The 19853-nt window shown below is 37.5% G+C and overlaps 2 protein-coding genes and 1 long non-coding RNA gene across 5 annotated transcripts; 1 reads left to right on the plus strand and 2 right to left on the minus strand.

Annotated features, from left to right (window-relative positions):
- Positions 1 to 1880: 1880 nt before the first annotated feature.
- Positions 1881 to 4817, plus strand: LOC149729220 (TNF receptor-associated factor 3-like). The gene is made up of 9 exons (XM_089887238.1): positions 1881 to 2002; positions 2129 to 2215; positions 2331 to 2396; positions 2577 to 2732; positions 3066 to 3270; positions 3340 to 3425; positions 3484 to 3658; positions 3724 to 3818; positions 4311 to 4817. The coding sequence occupies exons 1-9, from the start codon at positions 1970 to 1972 to the stop codon at positions 4566 to 4568; spliced, it is 1161 nt and encodes a 386-aa protein (XP_089743364.1). The 5' UTR covers positions 1881 to 1969; the 3' UTR covers positions 4569 to 4817.
- Positions 4818 to 6654: 1837 nt separating this feature from the next.
- LOC149729221 (uncharacterized) lies at positions 6655 to 14510 on the minus strand. Of its 2 annotated transcripts, none has more exons than XR_016385781.1 (2): positions 9986 to 14510; positions 6655 to 9365 (listed from the first exon to the last, which is right to left on the minus strand). It is a non-coding gene; the product is annotated as an uncharacterized LOC149729221 (long non-coding RNA). The 2 variants fall into 2 exon arrangements; XR_016385782.1 differs by lacking the exon at positions 9986 to 14510 and adding an exon at positions 9449 to 9977.
- Positions 14511 to 17771: 3261 nt separating this feature from the next.
- On the minus strand, positions 17772 to 19750 carry LOC149729222 (TNF receptor-associated factor 3-like). Of its 2 annotated transcripts, XM_089887247.1 has the most exons (9): positions 19614 to 19750; positions 19465 to 19548; positions 19243 to 19350; positions 18948 to 19082; positions 18678 to 18882; positions 18523 to 18608; positions 18291 to 18465; positions 18139 to 18221; positions 17772 to 18092 (listed from the first exon to the last, which is right to left on the minus strand). In XM_089887247.1, the coding sequence occupies exons 2-9, from the start codon at positions 19498 to 19500 to the stop codon at positions 17865 to 17867; spliced, it is 1056 nt and encodes a 351-aa protein (XP_089743373.1). In that variant the 5' UTR covers positions 19501 to 19548; positions 19614 to 19750; the 3' UTR covers positions 17772 to 17864. The 2 variants fall into 2 exon arrangements, with proteins under 2 accessions (XP_089743373.1, XP_089743374.1); XM_089887248.1 differs by lacking the exon at positions 19243 to 19350.
- Positions 19751 to 19853: the final 103 nt, after the last annotated feature.

The following is a 19853-nucleotide window of genomic DNA, read 5'->3' on the forward strand; positions in this document are numbered from 1 at the left end:
CACTGAGATATAAGCATGAAGAAAATAGGCAGGGGTCAGTATGACTTTAATTTAAGATAAAAACAACAACAAAATATCGTTTTAAAGTTATATATATATAAAGTATACATGGCAAAGAAACTATGACAGCCGGTTAAACTCGGTAGGTTACCTACAAGTTGCAGAATACTGTTAATGTAAATATATTTCAATTTGGTGTCCCATCTTCCCCCACATTGTAGTTTTGTATGTTTTCATTGCCAAACTTTGAAAGGTTTGCTTTTAATTCAATAATTTATACCTCAGGGGTTATTCAAATATATTAGACTGATATAATAAAAAGATAATATACGGAAAATATATTCGAAATTCAGTCATTTGCACCAATCTGTAGTAAAAAATGTAAACTTTATTAATAGTTTTTATCAGTTTTCTGTTATTACAAGTTCATATACATTTGTAGGATACAATATTTATCAATTGATGTTCGAACAATGCCTATTATCGTTCAAACAATACCAATCTTCATACAATAATATACATGTAAAATGTTAAAAACTATAGCAGTAGGGCAAGGAAAAGAATGTTTGGACCTAATTTTTAAAGGGTACAGTATTATTTCGTGTAATAATATTTATTTTGAGCAGCGTATATTTTAAGTTAGGGGCGGTTTTAATAAAGCATTTATTGTGACGTTCCAAGGTATATATACCAAATATGGCCATACCAGTAACGCCTGTCGGTCGTGAAAATTAGCGACGGTTTCGACCCTTTAAACAAGTGTCAACATTGAATATGCGCCATTGGGCGTAAACGGTTGGTTGTGTAATCTGGTATTCCACTTTTATACCTTGTAGCAGTGTATTGTTTTTATTTATGTTTAACGATTTAAAATTCATTTTTTTGTAAATTGCGCAATAGAGTATGCTCGGCTAAAATAGACAACACCTAGGTCGGTGCCTCATACAGTTAGTATGTTGACTCGTATTTGCAAACACGGGTGTATATTCGGTTCTACACGGGTGAGGGTTTTTGTCGGGGCACGACATTGCACTTGGGGGGTTAAGCTAGGATTGGCCCAATACCACAAGATCGGTGTTTGTATGAATCAAAACTTTAGTAAAAATGGGAACAACCAGTAACCTCTGACGTATTCAGAATGTCTAATGACGTCACTGCAACGCGGCCAGAAGAGCTTAACGTAACATTTCGGTCGCCTTTCTTGTCATTTTGAACCCATACTTATAGGCGGAGCTAAAGCGTTTGGAAGTTCGCGAAAATAGATGTCAGGGAAGCAGCGCCTTACAGCCATTATAAATTACCCACAATGCTGTGCGATTCGAACGTTCGAGTTTCCAGTATTTCACGCGCTTTCTTGTATCCGTTTTAATCGACCAAGAAAATGTCGTTTGTTCGGTATCTTTCTTTCAATGACATCTCGTAGTAATACTCTAATAGTATGAACTGATTTATGAACCTAACTCAGTTCAATACATACGAAATATGTTGTAATATAAGTGAAAACTAACACTAAGCTAATCCTGTCTCTCTGCCGCTGCCCTACAATACAAATACCTGGGGACTCCCCTCACGGGACTACTTTTAGTGCTGTATGTCAGAAATGTCTAGTTAATGTAAAACGTTTTTAAACTTCATATTCAAGAACACAGATTACAGCAATGTAACAACATATCTCATAACTTCCATCTCGAGTTGAAGAACTTCACTTTTATACATCTCACTTGTTCCTTCCTTCTCATTCACTTCTTCTTTTCTTTAAAATAGAAATTCATGAAACATGATGTCATGTTCGTTGTTCGTACACCTACGCGTTCTTCCATGTGGGAAAGTTTTCTAAACGATTATATCGGTTCGCTTGTTCTAACTTGCCATATAAAGCCCTACTAACAAAAAGATCTATAATTCCCAGACTTTAAAACAAAATAGGAACTTTTTATATTGTTGAGTTCTAGTGTTAAAAGAAGTGGAAATGAAATTTTACCTAGAAGACGACAATTTAAGGGTAAGATTGTTTATATTGGTAAAATGCATGGCTAACTATTCGTTCCTAAATCTTTATGTATTATCTGCAGTTGTAAATATTCATTTGAAGCATTTTCCGCAATGAAAATTCCTTTATTTTTACCAGAGCGGCGAAAACGCATCCTTTACAACATTAGGCCAACCAGCGAGTGTGGATCAAATCCCACAGAACCATTTAAACGAGTCGCCTTATGTAAGTTGAGTGTTTGTATTGTTGATTGTAACTTATTTACGCTTGAACCACCTAATATAATTATGCCGCTTACAAGGTATGACGTTCTTATCAACCGTGTTTTATTTAATCTCAGGTTCTAAATAACGAAGCTTTAAGTTTGGAAAGTTCGTTAACAACAGGAGACTTAAATTCTGTGAAGGTAAATATTGTTATGATGTTAATATAATAATGTGGGTAACGAGATAGAGGGTGGAGGTTTTGTCTTGTACGGTTTCTTCAAATGTTTTATGCTTCGTCCGCAATTTGTTAATATAAATAACATAATTTGTTATGTACCCAGTCCGTTACAACAATATAGCTTCAGATGTTTACTAAACAGGCACAATGTATGTACTCGCACAAAATCCTACAACGTCAACTGCAAGAAATGAAAAATGCCGTAGAATTGGAAATGAGAAAAAGGGAATCTGACAGAGATGGTAATGTATTGAGAGCGAATATAACGAAACTGGAACAGAGGCTAACAGCACTGCAGGTTAAACTTAATGTGTTTCTATGTGAAGCTTGAATCTAACTTATTTATCTTCACATGGCAACGACAATCGTTATAACACAGGTGTTCTGTTTCATACACCTCGTGCCCGCTTATAAGTTACCACGTATGTAACTTATTTATCCTCGCGTGGCGGGGCAACGACAGTCCTTATAACAAGGGTGTTCTGTTTCATACACCTCGTGCCCGCTTACAAGTTACCACGTATGTAACTTATTTATCCTCGCATGGCGGGGCAACGACAGTCGTTAAAACACATGTTTTATAACCTTGTATTTTTTATGCTTGGTATACCGAACATAACATGTGTTACAGAGAATGACGGCTCAACAAACGGATCGAAGTCTTGCATTGAAGAAAGAGGTCGGCGACAACGATGCTGCTAACAAGAGAGCAAACACCGAATTGACTCAGAAAGTTGAGGAAATCGGTCGAGAAATTGCGCAAATTAAAGAAAAACAAAACGAACTGGAAAGGAAACTTGAATCCACAAGTGGCAGCAGAGAGCAAATGGCACCAGGTATAAATTGTTTCTATGAGAGAGAAAAACATAAGTCTTTGTTAAATAATTATTTTCTTTAAATTTCAGAAAATTTGTCGCAAATGGTGGATGCGTTTGAACTTCAGCTTGGTATGTATGACGTCAGAATCGCCGATATGGATCAGCGGTTTCAGGTATTTAGTGTCCACCATATAACTGATGCAAAAGTTTGAAAAAAAAGTATTTTATTAGGTCATTGAAACTACGAGTTACTCAGGCTTCCTTATTTGGAAAATCCGGGATTTTTCTCGTCGCAAGAGGGAGGCAGTGAGCGGACGAACGCTGTCTCTCGACAGTCAACCATTTTACACGAGTCGTTACGGATACAAGATGGGCGCTCGTGTTTATCTCAATGGAGATGGAATGGGTAAGATGACGTCATTGATCGTGACGTCACTGTGTTTTACATAAAAATACGGAATCATGAAACAGGCAAAGATATGCGACAAAGCAAAGGATTGTTACTTGATTTCGTCGTGATGAAAGGAGAATACGATGCAATGCTACCCTGGCCGTTCAGACAGAAGGTAACTGTATATGTATGATCAGCAAATGTAAATATTCGTTGCAACTTTAATTGAATGTGGTATGGGTTTTTAATGCTGTGGGTGCATGTTAAGTAGTTTTATTCTCCTGTTATATAGTTTAGTGCTCTTCAACCTTTTTTGCTTGGTGAACCCCTAAAGTTGTTGCAACGATCTCATGCACCCCTGATTGCTTTAACGTAAAACTCATGACGTTTCTTAATTACCAGTGATGCAAGATATAGAGTTCATATGAAAAAACTATAGGAAAGTGGCTAAATTAGTTAAAAATGTTCAAAACTGAATGTCTTTGCTGAAAATTGTTGAAGTTTGTGATGCACCTTTGTATACACTTTTGTACTGGTGCACCCCTGGCATATTTTGATGCACCCTAGGGTGCACCGTGCACAATGGTTGAAGAGCACTGATATAGTTTATTACTTAATGCTATTTTTGAAAATGTTGTATCAGTTTTAACAAGGCGCCTACCTCCAGGTAACACTGATGCTACTGGAACAAGGAGGAATGGACCGACGTCATTTGTCCGACACATTCAGACCGGATCCTACGTCATCATCGTTCAAGAAACCAACTTCCGACATGAACATCGCTTCTGGATGCCCATTGTTCGTAGCCCATAACGTCATAGAGGGCAGTTCTTACGTCAAAGAAGACACATTTTTCTTACGTATTCACGTGGATACATCAGGGCTTGATGACGTCAATCAACCTTTCCCGAAATCGAAGGTGTGATCGACAATGATGGCCCACAAGGATATGTTTGTCATCTTTAGTATAGGCCATGGATAGACAAACATTTTTGTTTCTTCTGCCATTCGAAATGACTTCGACAGACTCTAGAAAACCTTAAACATTTATGCATTCTTGGTCAAAACAAACGGTAAAACGGAGATTCAATAATAGTTGTTAAAATAGCATTCCATAACTGCTGCTTGGCCTCACAAAACCGATGTAAATATCAATAAACCAGAAGACACATTGTCTCATTATTTAACGTCCAACATGGGAAAGGCAAAAAGGAAAACTTGTAGCCATGGGTTCTTATAGAGTAGTAAAGGAGAATCTTTGTTTTAATCTTTGTGCAATGTTCGTTAAGTGTACACATGACCATTTACCTCCGCAACGTTATGATAAGTTTCAATTATTCATCAAATACACTGTAACATTCGAATATTTGTCGTAATTAGTATCGTATTACTCGCGGCTTATTGTTTCGGCCTTATAAACACCTCGTGCACTCCAAAGTTAGTATAGACCAAGTTAGGAAACGGCGCTCGTGTCCGCCATTACGGAGCCCACAGAGCGTGAATCGCCTATACAAATGCATGGTGGGCATGTGTTCATTTAGTTCTTGTAAGCGATACAAAGCTAGAAAACACGTATAGCGGTTGTTTTAACATTTAAAATATAATTTCTAATATAAATCTTGTTGTATAATATTAAATCTAAGAATTAATGTGAAGTAAATTAATATTTTGACTGTTTTTCGGCGTACAGTGTGGTTTAACAGGATACTTAACGTTGGCAATTAATACTAGCAGCAATCAGCTTAGTTTACATAATAGTATATGATCATACCTACGAATCTGCAGAACCAGTATATACTACATTTATAATTCAACATGAGTGGCCATGCAGCTCCAAACTGCTTAAGTACTAGCAGATAAGGTGTTCGCGTATTCCGATTTCATAAAGACCAAGAACGCAGAAAAGGCAGCTTATTAATTCAAGCAGAGGATCAAAAATAGTAACTCAGTATTGTTTACCACAATGTCACTTCGATATTAGGCAAATTTTATAAAGATACCTTAAGTTTCGTTGCCGGGTATACGTGTTAAGTTTGTAAGCCAAAAAGTAAAATCACGGCAATTTACATGTAAAACTGCAGCTAGATACACTAATATATGTTAATGTTATGCGTTTTTGTTTGTATTTTTATATTTTAAACATGTTCTTTTATATTTCTGGTTGGTATACTTGATATTTTCTATTTTTTTACTCATTAATCGATCGAGTGTTCAATAAAATTTGATTCTTTATGTGAGGTTTATTATTGTGATAAGATATAACATTAGTAGAAAGCGATTTTTAAGCGCAGAAGTGCTTGGTTCTTAAAAAATCGCATTATTTAGGCGAAAAACAGCACCCAGCAATGATAAAATGCTATGCTGTGGGCTACGTAATGGTGGCGTCTATGACGTCGTTTTTATAAAAATGGAGACCAGGCGATTTATAAAAACTGATAATTATTTTAACTATATAGACAAAATCAGTGGCTCGATCATGCGCTTGATGGTTATTGATATAGCAACACATGTTTACGGAGGCGAGTGTTCGTTGGTTATTGCGACTGTTACTGAAACTAGAAACGGTCGAAGTTAAGTGACATTTTCTCTTATGGAAATCCCCTACATTGCCGCATGCCCGCTTTTTACTGCGGCAGTTCGATTTAACGCGGTGTTTTAGAAGCTGAGTTGTTTTTAAACTTTGGTAGTATCGCTAGATTACATTTAAGCAGCTCTATCCATAAACAAATTTTAATTATTCTATACTATGCCTCTTTAACGTATACGACACAATTCCCACCATAAACAACTAGTTTGTGACAAAGGTAACATATTGTAAACATTGGCTTGGTAGAAAGCACTTCTATTGTCACCTATATCAGCTATAATGACGTCATAATGTTGGCTGTTTCTTATTCTAGTTCTTAAAGGGCCTAAATCAGTCACGTGACTAGTACGTTCCTACGTCACAATCACGGAGCTCGTAGTAAAAAAAAGATAGCGCTAGAGATCACTGTTTGAGGACGAACATCTCCGCCTATACTGGACCAATTTATTAAGCAAAGTATTTTTGGAATCAATAAAACGATCGCTTTATGAATTTACCATAAAAAATTAAAGTGACGTGGGGTGTGTTTACGCGCTTTAAACCTAACAAAAATTATTGTTCATTCCATCATATAGCAGTGTATTGTTACGTTTACAAATGCACCTTATTACGTAAACAGAGGATACCATTGTTTCACAATATAAACAACATAGCTGACAGTGAAACTACATGTTTACCACTTTACCAGTCACTTTACAAATGTTGCTTACAGTTAAATATCAGGCAAGGCACTGATTAGGGAAGCGGCAAAGACGCTTGGAGCTTTGGTAATTATGTGACGTACAGTTAAAAAGGAATGTAAAAGTATGAACTTAAGTAATAAGATAAATATGAAAATATTAGCCGTAATTAAAATTCCTGGCACACAGTGTTAGACGGTTTGCGATATATGAAGAAATTAAAATAACGAATTGTATAAAAATTAAGTGCATTATTATTGTTGAGTTACAGAAAAGAACAATGTAATATATAAAGTTAAAAGCGTTCGGAACATATTTGTATTGAATACAAAGATAATAAATAGAATTAATGTCAAAGTCAATAGCTCTTCTGTTAGAAAACGTAAATTTTATTACACCAATGTTTGGACTGTGATATGGCGAGTCATTATCAAGTTAAATTACCCTTACGTTGTCTATATGGCAGATGAAACTTTGGTATATTAACACTTACGGTTTTAAAGAGCTATTTACCTATAATATATATTATGCCTGGTAGCACCAAAACAAACAGCAGATTATTCTTCGATTGCATAAAAGTCAGTCATGACATATCGATAAACTGGAATGTCGAAACTTCATGAACTTTATGGGCGTTAGATGTTGGACAGTGTTAGCTAAATGTTGCTGGTGATGACGTAATGATTACGAAATTTCAGCAACAGTGCCAATGTTTTTTAAGCGCGGTTATTGTTCTGCTTGTTTGAAGGCACCAGATGAGAGGTTTGCCAACATTACAGACATGCTTTTGTTATCAAACATGTGGCAGCGGTTTCTTTATTGCTGTTTTGTTAATTGTTGCTTCCATGGTTTTAACAAGGTTTTAAATTGAATGATGCGCCCACTGTAATATAAGCTGTAGTATAGGTCGATTAGGTTGGGTCTTTGGCTGTGTCACACTGTCACTGCATAACCACCTGGTCTCTGATTGCGTAGGGAGTCCATGGTCTCAGCTATATCACCCTGGGTTGTGCCATTGCATTGAAAGTTTCAGCCGAGAACCATGAGCTGCTTCATTGCATATAAGACGTCTCAGCATATAGCACTACTATGGATTGCAATGTACAACCTGTTCACCAATAATTGGAAGTACCAAATGTTTTGATCACACGGCTGAGGTTGATCTGCACCATCAAGTCGATCAACAGTTTAGATGTGAATCACATTCATGTGCATAGAGGTTTTGGCGTGCCATTTATACCACTGCAAGGATTTGCGACGGTTTATTCACAGTGGACTTTTTTGTGCAGTGTTAAGTTATTGCCAGATACCGTACTTTATGTTGTTTTCATGACATTTAGTAACTGTGGCCTCTGGTTTTTAACTGATCATATGCTTAAACATTGATCCTGCTGGCGCTGTTGACCCATGTTCGTAATACCGATCCATTGATTACTTCCTTGGCGTTCAACCAGCGTTAAAGGTGCAGGGGGATGACATATGTTCAGAGGCATCAAAAGTTTGTTCAAGACTCCCCCCATGTTTTTTTTTGTAAACTAAAGGAGCTCATTTTCTGCACTGACGTCATCGGTACAATGTACCCCAAATATGGCGTCATCACATGGGTGCCTACACTCAACATAGAGATCGTCGGTGCAAGAAATGCTGAATCTCACATGTACATGCTCGGTTATGCATCCAACCAGATCATCTGTCCACTGCTGGACGAGCGGGATGGTCATTCTGTCATCTATAAAAGTGTTTATGCAATATGCCAAACCTTTTTCTGTGGAATCAAAACAGAATTTAAACGCGTCTTCGAGTGATGTGGAAAGTAAGAAAAACGCTCTATCATTTAACCCTCTCTCGTTTAGCAACGTTAGTCGTAGGAATTGTCGCTCGTATAACGTAAGATAAAGATTTATTGCATCAATTACTAGTCCTGAAAGGCTGAGCGGCGGACACGGGCTCAGTGTTCGATATCTTCGCGGAGACAAACGGAATTTCTCAAATGACAACGAGAATGAGCGACGTTAATTTTGTCGCAAACCAACTTCACGTTTCAGGCTTTTTATATTTCCTACCGACATAAATCAATGTAACTTATTAATCTTTACGTAGCGTGGTGGGGCAACTGCAGTCGGCATTCTACCGGTTCCATACTTCATATATATTATGGTCGCTTATAATTTACCACATATGCCGTTCGGTGCTCTGCCTCATACACCACGTAACTAACCTTTAACGTTATATTCACCGTTATTTAAGGTATCTTTGCTCACCGATTGAGGAACGTGACGTTGTAGAATTGTTCAATAGTTTTCTGTGGTGCGTTTATGACGCCTGTGTTGTAACCGAACTGAAACGTAGACCCAACAACAGCCATCGAGGTTGCCAACACGAGTGTTTTGGTTACGCCGGCTTTGTCCGCCATTATAGTTTTTCACTAACACAAGCGCCAAGCTCAAACCTCAACCTAACATATAAACAAAGTAATTTAACAGAATAGTGGTTACGTATAGTGCTCTTGTAAGTAAACAATACTCGATTCACACTTACTCTACTTTGGCAATTTAACTATCACAGCTTTGAGCGCTGTTTGCACTTGAGTATATAACAAACTGTTCACAGGCCACAAGAATGCCTGGTTTTCCATTGTAGGCACTAACTCGTTCTATCCTTGTATAGTTTGTATTGCCAGAAGTCGTTTTAAAGCTGACATCCTGTCTCATATGGTGTTGTAATTAGATGGGTTTCATTGCAGTAAGCTTTATGTATTCTTGTGTGTGTAATGAATGCTGGGCTATACGTTTAAATGTCAAGTTAGCTTTAGGACGGTAGCTGAACAAATACAGTAATCGTTAAGCTCGTTAACACTACTTTAAACATCATGGCAGACATATTTGTTGTGCATTATAACGCTGAACAAAGTCCACTACTGCTATGTCGTCTGCGGTTAGCCATATCTCGAACATTCGTTGTTGAAAACGTCAACCCAACCGCTTGACTGCCTCGGTTATATAACCAACTAACACCTCAGTTGTTTTAGTTTATATACGGCTAAACAAGCTTACGTAACAGTTTGTTATGATGTACCTTCAGCGCGTTATACAACTTGTGACACAGCACATACCAACCAACCCCACTACAATGTAAAACGAGTCATCTCTGTTTGAGAAAAAGAAAAACGTTCTCGCTTTTGCCCACGTGGATTGCCTGTGCCAAAAATGGAGTCGTGAGAATCCCCTGTGCGGCCTATTAAGATTATCAACCATATAGTGCTGTGGGGTAAGATGGATACTGTTAGCATAGTATCATATATTTTCACAATTACCGACGCTTTTATTGAGTTGTGAGGATACGGTTATATATTTCTGTAAATATTCTTTGTTAACTACCGAATGGAACGATACAAATGAAAACATGGACCATCTTACCCCATCATGAAGAGTCGTGATTTAACTTTAAACAAGTCCAATAAAATGCAAACCAGACACAACGGTTGTTATGACTTTCCCACTTACACTTGCATTTCTTACTAAATTGAAACCAATTACAACCTCACGCTAGACTATTGTACCCACGCCTTGCCGAATAAAAACCAAGTCGAAAAGTAAACCATGGTCCTCAAATGCCGCACCGCTCGTTCAACACAGACTTAAACTAATCCTTGCTGGTTATGAAGCATTTAAAACGCCCGTGCCGCCAGCGAAAACTGAAGCGAAGCTCAGGCATAGACGAGAGTTCTCTCAAGCCACACCTACGTCAGAACAGAAACCCTGACTCGTTTGACGAATATCAGCTGAAACGCGCCGACGCGATGTCCAGAAATTCTCTAGTTTCAGCACAGATGACGTCAAACTCATCATAATAGTAAAACCCCACATGTTTGAACATCTAAGCTATCTTTAGTTACCATAAACTCTCTTCGACCGTTAGTTTTAATTAATTTAAACTTAATAATACAAGCTCACAAGCAAGGATATTGCAACGGCTCGAAGTTCTGACAAATGTAACTTGTTCCTCGGAAAATGTTTGTTATTTTTATAAGTTACGTTTTGAGATTTGCCACGTAAATGGCAGTGCCGAGATATAAACTATAACCTTAATAAAAACTTCAATACAATCTTAATATTGCACACAACAATACCCTCGCATATTCTACACTAAAACTGGATATTTCTCTGCAATCTAAATTCCATGGCTATAATTCAGCCTTCACCGAAAGCACCGTGAAACGACCTGCAGCGCTGGAAAACACGCCTACTCATATGTCCGAATCTTCGCATACAATCTATATTTTAAACCTAGACTTTTTAAATAAAACGCTACACAGCTAGAACTTATCCTTTACCTAACAGTTGTCTGTACCTTTCAAAACGCGAACTGATCTGTAGGGCAGCGGGAAAAGCATAGCAGAAGGTTCTGTCTGACGTTTTTGATATTCCGTTGCGCAGACTCCTGCGTGTTTACAGCATTCTCTCCATTAACCCGCCGTTTGTGTTTAACGTCAAACCACAGTAGCTGCGCCAGTGTAAGTTTTGCGAAAACGGCCAAACAATACCTCATACGTGTGCCCGTATGGAAAGGTTGCGAAAGCTCAGTTAAAACGTTTAAACGTTTGGGTTCTATGCTTGTTATTTAGTCAATTTTCGAGTTAAATACTTTCCGAGTATTTACGTTTTCTCGACTACAGGTACCAACTATGTAGGGGTAATGAAAACTCTTAAACGTTATATCTTAATATTATACGAAATACATCTTTACACACATTTCTTTATTACTAACTTTTCGATGTGAAAAACGTTCCTGCAGTGCGCGAAAAGACACCCGTATTCTAACGGAATGTAACTCGCCTGTCGTATACAAACAACCACCAGCGGCTCTAACATCGCTCACTGCTCGCGACAATCTTTTTTCGAGTATAAAGCAAACGTTTCTGTTGCGCTATGACTAACATCTAAAGACTCTTATGTAAATTATACCTGAAGGCCCCGATAATATGCCCGAGTAAATAGGTTGACAAACAAAGCAAACGCTTACTTTCCAGAATAATTGTAATAATAAAATTGGCGATTTTCTTGCACGCGTCTGTTATACAAACAAACCATCAATTAAGTCAATCACTGCTAGCGAAATGTCTTTGTGAATATTCCACAGTACGTATCGTGTGAACAGAAATCTTTGTGACATTATATTGTTAGTAACTTACGCCCCGAGTCCCGAACTTATATTACAAATTCGTTGTAGAAATTCCACACACAATAGTGTTGAATTTAGGAAAGTTTGCCGATAACTATTTTATAGCTATTTACACAAAGTAATTTATCTATAGTATGTTGGGGTTATAGTCGTTGGATGGTGTATATTTTCTTTTTCTTTTATCGGGGAAGATGGGACACTTTGTCAGACGAGATTTTTAATTTTCATTTTACGGACACCCATTTAATAATAATCAGGAAAAAAAGTTACAGAATTATTCGCGACTTTATAAAACGCCCGTGAAAGCTGATTACTGTTTTTAAATAATAAACAAAGATGTGTAAAATAGAAACAGTATATTTTGAACAGGTAAAAAACGCGAAATAGTAAGGTTTTTAATGCTCGCTAAATCATAGTAAAGCCGAGAAAATGTTGTAGTTTGCGAGTGTGAATGATTAAACTAGTTTCATAGACTCATAAAACAACCTTGAATATTTCGTACAGTTTGATTTTGTCTCATAAAACTAGTTTTAGTTTTGTAAAAAAACACTGAGATATAAGCTTGAAGAAAATAGGCAGGAGTCAATATAACTTTAATTTGAGATAAAAAAAACAGCCAAAAACATCGTTTTAAAGTTGTATATATATAAAGTTTACATGGCAAAGAAACTAGCACAGCCTGTTAAACTCGGTAGGTTAACTACAAGTTGCAGAATACTGCTAATGTAAATATATTTCAATTTAGAGTCCCATCTTCCCCCACATTGTAGTTTTGTATGTTTTCATTGCCAAACTTTGAAAAGTTTGCTTTTAAATCAATAATTTATACCTCAGGGGTTATTTAACTATAAGATACTGATATAATAAAAAGATAATATATGGAAAATATATTCGAAATTCAGTCATTTTGCACTGGAGATAGTTATTATCAACTTTCTGTTATTACATGTTCATATACGTTTGTAGGATACAATATTTATCCATTGAAGTTCAAACAATACCCATTGACATATAATAGGTAACATGTTAAAAACTATAGCAGTAGGGCAAGAAAAATAATGTTTAGACCTTATTTTCAAAGCGTACAGTATTATTTCAAGTTATTTACGTATATTTCTATTTAAAAATACACTTAATAATCAAAATTAACAATGATTTTGAACTGTCCCATCTTATTCTGTGTTTTTTCGAGTTTGTAAAATTTCACCTTTTGTGCGAATTGCTAAATAACTCCTCGTGTGTTTTATTATATATTTTTTGGAATTGTTGTCAATTAATAAAGGAATGATAGTACTAATTCGTGATATTACCCAAAAACCGCCATCTATTTTGATTTTGAGAATATTTGGCAATATGTGCTTAAGAACTATAACTTTATCCTTACAACCCAAAAAGAGCGTTGTTAATTGTTACAACATGATTATGAAATATGAGATATTATGTGCTAACTCACAAACTTTGTGGTATAGATATTATTTGTTTATATTGTATCTTTCTTAATAAAGACGCAATGCACGTGGTTCCTATTTGCGGATTTGTGGAAAACAAGAGAGCTGAGCTGTAATAGGAGTCACGTGGTACGTGCATTACGACTTTATTAAACAATATATAATATATAGACATAATATATACACTACAATGTTTGTGAATGCCCTGTTGTTATAATATAATTGTCGTCTTGTGTCTGCCTGTGAATTAATTGAAACGTCACAACCGTGCTTGTAATTGAACATACTGGTTACATGTTTGGTGTCACAGTAATCTTCCCCCACCCTACTATAATATAAACACCTCATTAAAGGTTACGCATTTGAGTTACATCCGATCAAGTTATAGAATAGATTGCTGATTAAATGTATTTGATTTGATCCACTAGCATCAACAGTATTCGTATACAAACGCCGATCCCAAACTACAAACCCCCTGTCTTCTTCTGTATAAGCCTCTTACACCCGCCTGTTGCGATAACGCTCGACCGTGAGTATTTAAATATGTTCACATTTTCAGTATAAACCCAATCTGCTCGGCACGATGGCCGCTGAAGACTGAACGCTGTGCGTGGCGTTTGTTTTGATCCCGAAACTTTGCCTTTATCTTTACTAGCCAAATACGAGAGAGAACTAAAATTGTGGGCACTCGAGTGGAACAAACATAATGTTAAAGGGCCTAAACACACCCCACGTCACTTTTATTTTTTATGGTAAATTCATAAAGCAATCGTTTTATTGATTCCAAAAATACTTTGCTTATTAAAATTGGTCCAGTATAGGCGGAGATATTCGTCCTCAAACAGTGATCTCTAGCGCTATCCTTTTTTTACTACTATCTTTGGTTATACAGAACCGATTAAAACAAGTAAGGTGTCGTTGGAATTAGAAAAACACACTCTATCTATTAAAGCGATGTACATTTAAGTGTGTTTAGGCCCTTTAATACTATAAGCACAAGACACGTCCCTTTTTTATCTGAAGTTTAAACAATGTTGGATACAAAGTCTACCCAACCCTAGTGTGTCGCCGTCAGTTACAACATTGGGGCATATACAGTTCTTAATGATAGGGTTTCTTAGTTATACCAGGTTTACTAATATATTTCATAGTTTTTTTGGACAATATATTTTATTTTTTGTTAAAGCAAATTCGATTTGTTTTAGAAACCTGAAACCTAAACACTTCTGCCCCAAACACCTTATCGATTTGTAAATATAACACCCGTAACAAACGCTTTTTTTCCCGGTGAGGCTCGCGTATGTAACTTATTCATTACAATATAAAGAAATAAATACATTTACTTCACTAAACATCTTTTTCACAATACAGTAACTAACTAACTAAACCTAACAAAAACGTGTGGTAATTTAAATCGGTAAAATAACACCTGGTGTGGGAATCTTTAGATAACTAAGCCTAAGGTATGGTGGAACAAATATATCACCCCAATACCGTCGGGTATTTTATTTTTGAAATATTGGGCAATATGCGCTTAAGTGGGATCCCACCTTACCCCACCCTACTATAACACTTTATTAAAGGATATGCATTAAGTTACTTCCAATCCAGCATTAACTTACAATCACCAACTCAATAACAATGTAGGTAAGGGAAGCCGGCAAACTAGATCCGGTTTTGGTCGGGCCGTGGCACGGAGCGGAGTGCGGCGCTGTACCGGACTGGACAAATGCCTTCGGATGTGAGCCTGGACCTGTGTCTGCGTCTTCCCGTGAAATGCCACAGCTAACGCGAGCTTTGGTACCCGCTTTGGCCAGCGTCGAACGGCTGACTTAGAACTGGTAATATCGTATAAGTCAGTTTACATTGAGATGACGGAACAGTTTGAGGGAAAATTGAACAATTAAAAGACGTAAACAATTTCCAAACGCAATTATAAACAGTCAACAACCGCCCCACGTAATAAAATGCGTTCAACCTCAATAACCAAAGTGCAAACATTTCGTGATTTGTTGAATTCGTTATGACGTCATAGAACGAGGTGGGTCTGAGTTTTAAAGGGCCTAAACACACCCCAAATGTACTTCGCTTTAATCGATAGAGTGTGTTTTTCTAATTCCAACGACACCTTACTTGTTTTAATCGGTTCTGTATAACCAAAGATATTGCAGCTCAAACACCGTGAAATACAAAAAACTGATTTGAAAGTTGCGTGGCCAAAAAATTGAGAAGTGTACTACCCACGTGACAAATCACGTCACAAAATTGTTGAAGCGTGGCCGCTCTCATTCAGAAAGGTGAGAGGCAGTGTTTTCAGCAAAAAACGAGAGAACAAAAAAAAACGCAAAAAAGCACAAAAAAAACGCAGGTTTCGCTTTTACGAATGAATCAGTCACGTGACTAGTACGTTCCTACGTCACAATCACGGAGCGCGTAGTAAAAAAAGGATAGCGCTAGAGATCACTATTTGAGGACGAATATCTCCGCCTATACTGGACCAATTTTAATAAGCAAAGTTCTTTTGGAATCAATAAAACGGTCGCTTTATAAATTTACCATAAAAAATAAAAGTGACGTGGGGTGTGTTTAGGCCCTTTAAAATAATCAGCATGTCCAGTTCGATCAGTGTATCAAATTACATGCTTTTACCTCAAATCCCACAATTCGACAATTATTTCGCACAATTCTGCTAGACCATTACTAAAGTTTATTGCTTTGCTTCAAATACAACCAACATAATCAACCAAAGCAACTATTGCTTTTGTTCTGACATTTCAACTTACTATAGATTGTTTTTGATTTGATCCACTAGCACGAGCGTTCGTATGCAAGCCCTGACTCAAACACTACAAACGCTTGCCTGCTCTTATATGCGCGCTCACTCGCATTATGACATCAAATAATATGCGACGGCGCTATCACTCAATATGACGTCACTTTGTTTCCCTCATCCTATTACGTTGCGCAATATTTGAGAGAGAGACAACGGCACATGTGTCTACGCGGTAAAGTTGCTGGCAAACTTTGGTTGCTGGAGACAGGGCGTCGCTCTTCAACCCGCTAATGGTTCGGCCCAATGGATAAAACAATTGAACTGAACGGTTACTGCGTGATTTTCTGCCGGGCCGTAATTACAAGGTCTCTCAATATATTTAGTACGACTTTCTGCGCATGCGCAGTAGCGCCAGACCCAAATATAAAATCTCCTGGTCGACGTCACGGATGATAGGGTGGCAACCGTGAATGTAAAGCCTTAAATAAAAATGAAAGCGGAGACGAAATCAAACGGAAATTTTCTCATACAATTCGGTTGTAAACAAAGAACAATCAAAGATTATATATCCGTGTCCTCGCGACTTTCATACACCGTTGTTAATTTGGGGATATTATGTGCTAAAGGTGTCCCGACTCCCCCCACATTACTATATTGCTAATTAAACTTTGCTGAACACCTGAATCTTCAATAAATATTATCATAAACCTAAACAACGATCGCGGCTTATTTCAGTATCCGATTCAAACCCAAGGCGACCGCGAGGCAGACCTTCTTTCTTATTAGCCGATAATCGCTCTCCCATCGCTAGCGCTTTTACCGCTTTTTCGTGCGGTCCGTGTCAACTTTGGTTCGTGTGCCTATGTTGAAATTATTTACACCAACCCCGCAAATGGTTGTTCCCAATGGATAAAACCACTTTTATAGAAGGGTGTCAACTTGGAGAAAAAGGCGAGAGAAAGAAAGAGACAAGCCCACGAGTGGTTGTGCCCAATGTACAAGACCATTTTTATGAAAGGGTGTAAACTTGGAGAGAATGGCAAGAGAAAGAAATAGACGAGACCACTAATTCGACAAAGTTACGGAAGTCCTAATCCAACCACCTTAACCACGCCAGCTTAAAAGATATTATTTAAATATAAGCCGCTCGGTACAGAAAACGGGACTTGGTCGGAACGGAGAACGAGTTCGCAGAAATAGTCTGCAGATGGAGTCCTATATATACGGATGAAGAATCGGGACAGAAAACGGAACTTGGTCGGAACACTAGAGTCGGAACATGAAGAAAGAACTTCACTACCGCGAGCACGTCACTTCCGGACGTACAAGGGTGTTGCGGTAATGGGCCAAGTCTGGCCTAAATCCCAGGTCCTAACGGACCTCACCCATACAGAACAGAATAAAATAGAAATATAAGCCGCCCAGCTTTCTTGGTTCTGGAACATAGCCAACCAATGAACTTGTTAAAGATTTGTTGCTAATTGAAGCAAGATATATAAAAGGATTTTAGACATGGTAAAATTACAATCATCAGATTAGATTCGAAAATCTGTTAAAAATTTTCGAGGTCCGACGTATCCACGTGAATACGTAAGAAAATTGTGTCTTCTTTGACGTAAGAACTGCCTTCTATGACGTTGTGTGCTACGAACAATGGACATCCAGAAGCGATGTTCATGTCGGAAGTTGGTTTCTTGAACGACGATGACGTAGGATCCGGTCTGAATGTGTCGGACAAATGACGTCGGTCCATTCCTTGGTCCAGTAGCATCAGTGTTACCTGGTAGAAGAAATGTTAGATGGGAATAGATATCTTATACAGATACCTTCTGTCTGAACGGCCAGGGTAGTAGTGCGTCGTATTCTCCTTTCATGACCACGAAAAAAAGCGACATGTGTGTTCCTTTGCCTGTTTTTTTGATATATTTGGTAATTAATTGTAAAAACAGTGACGTCACGATCAAGGACGTCATCTTACCCATTCCATCTCCATTGAGATAAACGCGAGCGCACATCTTGTATCCATAACGACTCGTGTAAAATGGTTGACTGTATAGAGACAACGTTCGACCGCTCACTGCCTCCCTCTTGCGACGAGAAAAATCCCGTATTTTCCAAATGACGACGCCTGAGTAACTTGTAGTTTCAATGACCTTATAAAATACTTTTTTTTAAACTTTTGCATCAGTTATATGGTAAACACTAAATACCTGAAACCGCTGATCCATATCGGCGATTCTGACGTCATACATACCAAGCTGACGCTCAAAAGCATTCATCATTTGCGACAAATTTTCTGAAATTTAAAGAAAATAATTATTTAACAAAGACTTATGTTTTTCTCTCTCATAGAAACAATATATACCTGGTGCCATTTGCTCTGTGCTGCCACTTGTAGATTCAATATTCCTTTCCAGTTCGTTTTGTTTTTCTTTAATTTGAGCAATTTCTCGAGCAATTTCCTCAACTTTCTGAGTCAAGTCGGTGTTTGCTCTCTTGTTAGCAGCATCATTGTCGCCGACCTCTTTCTTCAATGCAAGACTTCGATCCGTTTGTTGAGCCGTCATTCTCTGTATCACATATTCTTTATTGAGCCAACAACAATTTAACTATCCACATATTTATGACGTCACACCTGAATCGCTTTTAACCTAACTTCTAGCTTTCGAATCTCGGGACTGACGTCATTGGAGTTTTTCAAATTATTCAACGTTCGGGAAATTTCTGCCAAGTGAGACCGTAGAGCATCGTGTTCGGATTTACAGTAGTCCTGCATGTAATACATGTGTTGGGTGAGAAATTTAAGACTGAAAATAACCTCTATCCGCCTTTAGTATACAAATATTTATAGTAGAACATGGTCATTAGTGACCCAGAATTCAACACATGACTTGTCTTCTGTACTGATTCATTGCATTCCCGTGCTTTACCGATATTCCAACTTCCGGATGGCTGAGTCCATTAAAATTAAAGGAAGGCTCCGATATAAAAAAGTCGATGGGAGATTTGCTCGTCCAAGAATTAAAGACGCTGGATCGCTAAGAGAATATTTTCTTGTAAGTAATCTGTTTGAGTTGATTCAGGTATTGGAGTGATGAGCAACAATAGCTAAACCTCAGGTTCCATGAGAACCTCACCCTGATAAAATATACCTGAAGCGATGGAGACACATTCTCGGTAGAAAGCATTTAGTTGTACAAGTATGCTTCATAAATAACTCTCTGTGAAAGTTCTACCTTTTATAGAAGTTGCAAAGCAGTTAAAAATTGAACTATATAGCGACTACAATACTTTGGCTTACTTTCACTTGACGCAGCCGCCTAACTGTTAACTTCTGTGTAACGAAATAATATATAAAGCAAGATTACAACAACGAGAATATGCAACCTCTTTACCTCATAGAATCGAAATGACCGTAACCTTATATTATATTGTGCTTCCAGCAATGGCGCAACAGAACTTGTATTACTAAACACCACAAACATTCCTTTTTTTATTTAAATATTCTTTGTACCGTGTTGCACCATCGCATCACGCGATA

The sequence above is a fragment of the Ciona robusta genome, chromosome 10 (assembly GCF_009617815.1).
Source record: "Ciona robusta chromosome 10, ASM961781v2".
Taxonomy (NCBI): Eukaryota; Metazoa; Chordata; class Ascidiacea; order Phlebobranchia; family Cionidae; genus Ciona; species Ciona robusta.